Here is a 9,626-nt window from a genome sequence, read left to right on the forward strand (position 1 = left end):
CCGGCCTCACCGGTCGTGCTCTGGAGTAGAGCGTCAAGCTCCATTTCCCACGACGGCTGCACATAAGAGGAAAATTTTGTGAAGAACAGTAAAGACGTGATGTAGTGCATAAAGGAAAAAGGAGAATGTTTTAGACCTGCCGAGAGGAGACTTCGGCCATGCCCTCTGGGTCATTGCTCGAACCCAGGGAACTTAATGGCCGAGCCCAGTGCCTCAGACCGCTACGCAATTCACGCGGCCGATGGAGGTCATCTACATTTGATGGCCACGATGGCGGCCAGGAAATATAAACAACGCCCCTCGACGCATAAAATTGCCGGTGAAATGAATGTTCGGGCACCTGACATTTAATGGTCTTAAAAACATGTATCAAAAGAGAAAATCAACACAAAAGAAGAAAGACTTACAAAGGCCGAAGAGACTTCCTGCGGAGGAATAGGGAGATCTGCATCCTGCGGATGAATCGGCGACTCGGCCGTGGCCTCAGGGTCGGCCATGGGTCTCTTGCCGCGATCCGCCACAGGAGGAGTCGGTCGAGCGGCCGCCTCGACAACCGGAGGAGGACAGACGGGAGGAGAGCTGACTGGTCGGCGACGGCGTTCCAGGGGGACCTCTTCGCTCTCGCTCTCGACATCCTGGACAAAAAGAGATTATTTTACGACCAAAAAACCTGAAGGAACAAGAGTAGAAGCAGAATTATACCTCCAAAACGACCGTTGGAGTCGGGGGTGTTTCGGCAGGAGCAGCCGATTTCCCCATTTCGGGCGCCACGACCGGCTCTGAAGTTGGAGCGGATGCGGGTGCGACGATTGGATCGGCCTGGGAGACGGCTGGAGGATTCGAGGTTGGAGGTGCCTGGGCAGCCGGCACAGATGGAGAGCCGACAGGAGCGGGCGTCCCAGTAGTGTTACTGGGGACGACATGAATTTCCCGGTCACCCTTCTTCGCCAATTTCTTGACGCGTTTAGAAGGACGAGGGGCCTCTTCCGCCGGCTCGGCCCCTTGGTGGGGGCGTTTGGCAGGGATCGACCGCTCGGTGACAAGGGTCCTCTTCATAGGCGCCTTCTTCGCCTTTGCCACCGCGGCGACCACTTCCACCGTCCTCGGCACGCGAACCCCTGAAAAGCGAAGTAATTAGCAACGAGGATCAAGTGGTAAAACAAAGGAGGAAAGAAAAACGGAAAGACTACCTTGGGTCGACTCCTTAGGCTGTGTCGAGGATGTTGACCTAGGGCGGTCGCCGAAGATCTTCTTCGCCAGATCTTCGGCCGGGGCGCCGAAGAAGTTGCCGGTATACTCCTCCCACCAGTCCCCGAAGGTATCAGTTCCCAGAGATTCAGGGACCGCCGGCCGAATCCGGAATTTCCTGCACTTCTCTTGGAACTCCTGGTCGGACGTCTTGCACTCCCTCTCAGAGGAACCGGTAAGACGCCCCCGACTTAGGAGTGACCGAGAAGCGAGCAGGGGGACGGGGCTGCCTTGAATATAGCCGAGCTGCCGGGCGATAAAATGGGGGTGGTAGACCTCCCAGCCAGCTCGGCGGGCATCGCAACCCAGTGGAAGGTCGCGAGCCAAAACAAACGACCCCCAACGCTGACGAATGTCCGCATCCTCGGACGCGGCCCACGCGGCCGTAGGAAGCTTGAGCGAGGAAGGGTACTCCTGGAGCCGGCACACCAGGAACTCGTCATCCGAGAGGACATCTAGGCCGAGGAAGTGTTTGAAAACCTCGTCGGCTCGGTGAGGTGGTGCCGGTCGAGATGCCAGTTGAAGACCGAGGGCGGCCGTTCGCTGGAAGGCAGGGACCTCCGGTCGAAGAGTAGAGAAGTAAACCTGCAACCAGAGTTGGAACACCCAGAGGGGTCCGTTCTGATGCGGGTCGATCTTGCCAATGGTCGCCTCGGCCAGGCAACGGTAGAGATTGGCGAGTATGGCTGGACTGAGCGCCAGCAAGCGACCATTAGCCAGTGCCTGGGCCACCGGCATGTTCTCCACCAGGCATTTGTTCGACCGAGTACAACAAATGAATTTGTTGTACCAGTAGAAGAGGAAGGCCTCGTGCTCTCCCTTCCTAAGGTTTTCCTCGCCTCGACCGGCGAAATGAAGAATGAGAGTGTTGTAGTTGAAGAAGTTCTTGTGGAGCTTCTGAACTTCTTCCCTTGAGGGCTCCCGATCACCCCGGCTTAGCGTCTCGACGGCCCTTTCGTCGAATAGTGCCTTCAGGTCGAGAGGAGAAGGGTATCCGGAAAGGGCGGCGTCAATAGGAAGGCCGGTCGAGGAAGTCCCAAGGATGGCCGAGACGTCGAGGATGGTGGGGCCGAGAGGGCCGAAAGGCAGGACCATGGTGTTGGTGGCCGAACACCATAAACTCAGGGCCGCCATGAGCAGCTCCTTATCCATGGCAATCTCCATGGTTGACAGAATAATGGCATCGTAGATGCCGAGAGCCTTCCACTCCTTGGAGAAGAAGGAGCTCATTCGGTCGACCCAGGCGGCCCAGGCCGTGGTGGTCAAGGGCCAAGCTCCTTGAGGACGAGCCAAGCACCATTTCGACCAGTCAAACCCTTGAAGCAGGGGGGTTAGACATTGCTCCTTGAGCAAGTTAGTGACAGACGACGGCACTGCGTCTTTGAAGAGGGGACCCAGAATCTGGTGGGTGGTGGTCATATCCTCTTGAAATCGCAGCGTCTTGACGGTGCTTCGATCGATGAATGACTTGCACTTATTGATCTCATCGGAAAGCTTCGAAATAAAGGAGGCCATTTGCAGAAGGAAGAACTGGAAAAAATTGCAGAAGGGCTGGAAGGTTTGATTTGAGCAAACAAAGATGAGAAATTAGAGATTCTGGAGTTTCTGAAGGCGTAAGAGGCGAATGGCAGAAATGTGGGTATTTATAGGCTTTTCAGAATGAATATCAAACGTCTGGAATTCAAAAGCGCTGGTTCAGATTGGGGGGAAATGTAACCGGGAAAGTCTGCAATCATTTCGGATATTTTGGGAACCTGCGAAAATGGGATTGAGGAGTCGAAAATCCAGGATGCACGATGGCGTGTGGCGACAGGTTCAATGCATTTAATAAGGATGAGACGGTTCAATTAGTGCACGGTTTCGAGGCCCATGAGTGAAGCTTTTGAGAACGGCGGAGAATCAACACGTGGCCACACGTTGGGGGCAACGAGGAAAGTGCGATCATGTCTCATAAATATGCAGGAATAATGATCATTAAGGGAGTAAAGTTCAAAAAAACAATAAATGTTTTCGCTTCTTCAAGGTCGAGGCCCGACCAAGAGGTGACAGTCGACGACCTCAGGAGCGAGGGGGCAATGTTTGGGCCCAAAATATTTTGGTTAGGCCGAGCAGTCAGATGTGCTCGGCCCAAGGTAATAACAGATGCTATGGGCCGAATAATAAAACCCGGGCCAGCTGGCAGGGTCAGCCGAATCCTATCTCAAGAGGTCCAGATAAGTAGGAAGGATTGAGGAAATCCTGGTGCGACCAGGATTCTCGACCAGCAAGAAATAAAGCCTCAAAAGGAGGAAGATTCAGAATCCCAGTGGGAGTAGGTTTGTTCGAACCAGAATCGAAATGGGACAAGGACTCCCAATCCAAATCAGATGAGGTTTCAAGGAATGGGGTACTATAAATACACGAGATCATGCAACATTCAAGCCCCTGAAAATCATCATACAATTGCCCTGCGCAAAACCTCTCAAACACCTTGAGATTTTTCCTTTTCTTTTTCTGCCGACACACCTTCAGTTTGGATAAACAGCACTGTGGAAGCGACCGGCGAGCACCTTCAGTTTGGATAAACAGCACTGCTGCCGCAGAACCAGCCGACCGAGAAGCACCTTCAGTTTGGATAAACAGCACTGCGTCGAGGTCGACCGGTTATCTATCTAAGTCTCGGCCGAGAAGGGTTTTCGAACCTTTATTGGCAGAGGTCACCTTGCTAGCCCTCTCGGCAAAGTCAGGTGTTACGAATCACATTGCTCGGCGTACAGGGCGCCGAGTGGCTTTATGATTGGATACTCGCAAGTGGGTTTCAGGGTTCGGCATTCTGACGGCCGAACGACGTTTACCATCAAGACCTACATCACGTTTGAGTATCTGTGCCCATACAGTTTGGTCTCGATTCGACGTGCTTTTACTCTCACGAATAAAATCATAGTGACCGAATCGGGCTCTGACGATTTGTGAACTCCGCAGAATTAGCAGCCTTGTCTTCAGGCTATAGAACCCAGAGACCGAGAGTGTTCCTTCCTCAGTCGCAATCGCAAGATAGAGAAGTCAGCAACGCGCTCAGAGCGACATCAGCAAATTTTACTCCTCGGCCGAGCTCGGCCGACGAGTTGGCACGCCCCGCATTCAACCGAAGGACATAGTTAGCTTATTAGTTACTCGGCCTGCGCGCCACGTAGGTTTTGTAATTTTTAGAGTCAACAGTTCCGTGTCAATATAAGTAAAAATAGGCGCATGTACCACTTCAAAAGGGTACAAAGTGTAGTTGATATGAATTATCTGCTTTTCATGCATTCATTTATGAGTTAACATATCCAAAAAAGAATTCATTCAAGTAATTCTTTTGTGGATTTAGTGAGTTACAATACTCCTGTAAATACCAAAGGAACTAAATAAATGCATAGTGGAGCGGAAAGGTAGATTTGAAGCTTTATAGATGCACATGGTAAAAGGGATTGGGGTAAAGGGATCTTTTCTCTTTAGATAGTTCTCCTTCCTAGTTGCTGCACAAAAGAAACAGAACCCGTGTGTGTGTGTGTGTGTGTGAGAGAGAGAGAGAGAGAGAGAGAGAATTTACTTTTTAGTGTTTTAGCCTGGCATCTTGCTAAGCTTAGATTTGTGGATTGTTTCACCTTAAAGAGTTAGTAACATTAGTATATGGTGATGGCTCTTAGCCTGGCATCTTGCCCAGCTTATCACATTGATTTGTGGCTTGTTTCACCTCAAAGAGCTAGTAAAATTAGCATAATGGCTTCTTTAGCAATTTTAAATTTTATATCATTGTCATAGAGTTGTATATAGGGCCACTTTTTCAAAGGTGCTTGGTTTTGCTTGGACTAGCCATGAGTTGGAAACCATAAGGATTAGGTTCCTATATGCCCTTAGAGTTTCTTAATACCAAAAACCAGGGCACTGTTATTCTTTCTTCAATTGGAATTGTTGGCAGCAAACATCACGTGATTCCATGGTTAATAATATAATGCATGTGATTCATTAAGCTAGTGTAAAGATAAATGAAAATGGAAGTGATTAAGTTAGTGACATTCTGTATTATTCCAACTAACTATTTTGAGTAATGTGGGCTGTACACAGACTACAGCCAGGTGAGTACGTAGTATTCACGGCTCCCTCATACTCTCTAGGGTTGTGTGGCTGGACACAAACCATGAATATATATGGATGAGCATACTTTCATCATGAATGTGCAACAATCTACCAAATAAAACTAAGTTTTCGAACCGAAACCTTTTGGGAAAAAATTCTGCAATGTCGCTCTCTTTACTCATGCAATTCAAGGCAAAAAAAAAAGTTAGTTAAACAAGATACTGCTACAACATTTCTAACATTATATTCCCTGCAGGTACTCTATGTGGTACATATCATTTCTCTCCTCGAAGTGGACAAAAAATTTGTTTTCCTTTAATTCTCTTAGGAGAAAAGAAAAGTTGGCAACTTTAATTCAGTATGATGTTAGCTTTTGATTTCATTTTGGCAGCTGGGGACCAAAAATATGGCCAAATTAACTGTTGGATTAAAAATGAAATATTGTTGGTGCGAGAAAGTATATTTTGGTGCAGAAAAGATGAACGATGTTGGAATTTTGAATTGCTACAGCAGAGATTTTGTATTACTTCTTGATTTCTTATAATTCTTATTTATTTGTGATTAAATTGATAAGCCAAAGGCTTTATAAAGAGAATACAAAAGACTCTAGAGAGCTCTTCCTAGACAACTGAAACTTTTATTTAGCTGCTGCCTACCCCTTCCCACTTAGGGTAGATAATATCGTTTGTTAAAAAGGTAAACTATTTTTTTTTTCTGTCTCTCTAATTAATAATTGAAAATTTGACATTAATGTAGCAGCTGCAAACTGCCTTCTATGTAGATAAACTCAGACTAAAGCTTCTATCACAAAAATGAGGTTGCTCAGGAACACTGGAACAGCTTGTAATATCAGATATTGTTCTATAATCAACTGCGTATATATGATTATCCAATGTAGACAGAAAATTAAGGATCTTAATTTCATCATTTATTTCCTTTATATATAGTTCAAAAATCTATTTCCTTTTGTTGCAAATTTTTCACCCATCTAACTTTGATACTGACATATTTTTTCAAAATAAATGTAAGAGATGCAACTAAAAATGTACATGAGTGAACTTCCGGGTGTGCGTACAGCGCACAATAGTAATATTGTAATCACAAGGAACTTATAGTTGGTTTTAGAGAGTTCACTCTTACACTCGATGTCGTTGTCCTGTGTTTGAGAGATCTAGAGAGAGAGAGATTATTATAGTCCGCATGCATTAACTTGCATCTTCGTTACCTGCACTAGCTTGGGTTGTGCATGTACATTAAGTTGCTAATACTGTCAATTTTTTTATATGAAGTGTATATTGATGGAAATATAAGCAAACTGGCCAAAAAAAAACTTTGAAGGAGGAAACTACATGTTTTACAACTTAATTTATTATCTGCGTTATTTGTTAACCAACTCACAGATTACATGCACTGTTGCACACTTCCAAGAAAAAATTACAACAGAGAAGAAGAAGGCGAGGAAGGAAGAAAGGAAGCATGACAAAAAATTGAAGTGAAATCAGCTAGTCTGATCAAACCACTTTCTAGATTAATTTCTAGCTCAATCCAAACATGGTACAGATCAAACTGCGAGAGCTTGGTATTCGGGATCTGAAACACGACTCTCGTAGAATCTGGAAATGAAAGCAGTGGCCTTACGGTCGATGCCAGGCTCGGCTGTCCATCTACCTCTGTCTTCATCACTGGGACATATTCTCCGTCTAACGTAAACACCACCGTCATCGGAGTACACATCATCTCTTTTATCGCTTGAAAAGCAGGCCTTGAATACGTTGCAGAAAGAGAAGAGTGAAGATTGCTTTCCCATCTTCTGCTTGGTTTTCTAATCTAGTTTTCTTAACAAGCAAGGTTTTTTTGGTATGTTGCTGCAATACCATGTAAAATTTTATGTCTATTTATAGTGGAAGAAAACCCTAGTTAGGTCTTAATGTGGGACAGGCGGAGTCCAGCTAATTTGGTTGCTGGTTTTAAAATTAAAAATGGAGGGTCAGGATTGTATGATAAGACAGCGTGAAAGGGTAGGATGATCGTAAAACTAATAGAAAAGCATAAGCGTTAATGTCCTCTGCTTTTGCATTGACTCAAACAGTACCCAACCCTTTCTTTTCTTCTTACAGTTTTTACTTTCTTTTGCCCTCCCAAAAGATGCCCCCCTTAACTCTTTAAAATAATGCCTACGGAAATCTAAGATTTGGAGGATACTTCTCTTCTCGCAATTTAATGTATCTCTTAGAAAGCAGATGCATGGAATTTAAAGCTAATGAAGTGTCTTTTACTGAAGTAAAAAAAAGAGATCAGCAGAACATGCAGTAGATGAGAGACCCCGGAAACCAAAAGAAGGTTTGATCTAATCTATCGTAGTATTATCTTGTCGGTTATCTTCTAGTTAGATCTCGTTTTTTCATAAAGAACATAAAGAACGAGTTGTCAATAATATGACATCGATAAGAGCATTCCCAATAGATGTTTTATCCTTCTTGAGGTTACTACATTTGTAGTTCTAATAAAAAATTTCATCTCGAATGAGCTGAAAAATAAAGTTACATCTACCACATGGACTAGCAACTTCAATCCTTAGATAGCAAATAATTAGGCTACATCTAGCGTAAAAAAGTAAGAGGATCCACACCAAATTGAGGGCCCAATCTTGGGTTTATTTTGTTTTGTTTTTTAGTTTAGAAATGGGTGAGCCCCATTTTTAATTCCAAAACATGGTTTTAAGGGTTTATTTTCAACCATTTAGGATTTTAAGGTTTATTTTCAATCGTTTGTTCGATTAAGAAAACATATACAAACAATGACTATTTTTTGTGTGATTGATTAGAAAAAAAATGTTATGCTTTGTGTTTAATTTTCTAGATTGAAAGATTCATAAAAAAGTGATGAAACTTAACATTGGTAGTTTAGAGACCTAAACCGAAAATATAAACAAATAATATAACTAAAGTGTGATAAGATAATCCAATCTAATGGTTGTTATGAAATGAAAATCTCGTTTGTTTTCGAAGAATGTGTCAATCAGATAAATAAATCAACGGATGAGATTGAGATAACATAATCAAATCCAATGGTTGTCATGAAATGAAATCTTGTCTGATTTCATAGAAACAAACCAACGGATGAGATTGAGATAAGAGAGCCTAGAACAGTGCATAAGTGATGACATTTAACTTCGTCAGAATTTGAATTTTTTTAAGTTAAAAAGTTCATAAATTAAAATTTAAGATAACACGTCAAAAAATCAAGTTAAGAAAAGTTAAGAAAAAAAAAAATTTACCACGTAATCAAATTACTACATAAATGAAATATATAGCCTTATATAGAGCCTAAAAGTATACAACTCCTTATTGGGAGAGATTCTTTTTAAAGCCCCAAAGATTCCTCAGAGCTCTAAATTGGACTATATTCACCGCTTTTCTAGCCTCATCTAAAAACCCTCATTGGGGATGCTCTAATCTCTCAATATTATTGTCATTAAATAAAATGGTAGCTAGAAAAAAATTAGTGACAATATGTATTCCAATTAAACTATATTTTTGAGTAATGTGGGCTCTATATACACTATATGTAAGCGAAATAAAATTCTTGCTCTCTTTGTTTGTGTTGTGTGACTCGAAACAAACCATGAATACAGATGAGCATAATTCTATATAAAAAATGTACCACAACAATTTACGGTTTAAAACGAAGTGATAATTCTATACAAATAGTGTCGAGATCATTTGAGATAAGAGCTTAGAGTATCAGTGCTCGTCGGTCCATTTTACAATCTTAATTACTCTCTATTCTAACCATGCAAATTAAACAAAAAAATATAATTAATTAAACAAGATGCTGCTACAAAATTTCTAACATTATATTCCCCAGGTACATTATGCGGTACATATCATTGCTCTATTAGAAGTGGATCAAACTTTTTCCTTCATTAATTCTTAACGGAAAACAAAATTTGGCAACTTTAATTAATTATATATTAGCTTTTGATTTGATTTTGCCTTGAGAGACCAAAAAGATTTGCCAAATTAACATCATATTTCAGCTCTTTTTCTCTTTCTCTCTAATAATTGGCAAATTGACATACTAATGTAGCAGCATTTGCAAACTGCAGCCATGTGGATAAACTCAGATTGAAGCTCCTACCACATAAATGGTTTCCTGCAGAACTACTTACGGACTGAGTTAAGGTCTTAATTTCATTTATTAGGATGCTTTCACAGTTTAATATATTTCATTTCGCCGATATAGACAGTGCAAGATTTTGTCATGTTGATATTTACACA

General features: G+C 42.8%; 1 protein-coding gene across 1 annotated transcript; it reads right to left on the reverse strand.

Annotated features, from left to right (window-relative positions):
* Window positions 1-6,692: 6,692 nt before the first annotated feature.
* LOC137730689 (uncharacterized) lies at window positions 6,693-7,195 on the reverse strand. The gene has a single exon (XM_068469655.1). It carries the CDS (start codon window positions 7,151-7,153, stop codon window positions 6,908-6,910), a length of 246 nt encoding a protein of 81 aa, XP_068325756.1. The 5' UTR covers window positions 7,154-7,195; the 3' UTR covers window positions 6,693-6,907.
* Between the last annotated feature and the right edge of the window lie 2,431 nt (window positions 7,196-9,626).

This window comes from Pyrus communis, chromosome 4 (genome assembly GCF_963583255.1).
Source record: "Pyrus communis chromosome 4, drPyrComm1.1, whole genome shotgun sequence".
Lineage (NCBI taxonomy): Eukaryota > Viridiplantae > Streptophyta > Magnoliopsida > Rosales > Rosaceae > Pyrus > Pyrus communis.

Bases quoted from the DNA above. Each gene is read 5' to 3' on its own strand.
- LOC137730689 (XM_068469655.1), bottom strand. From the start codon at position 7,153: ATGGGAAAGCAATCTTCACTCTTCTCTTTCTGCAACGTATTCAAGGCC.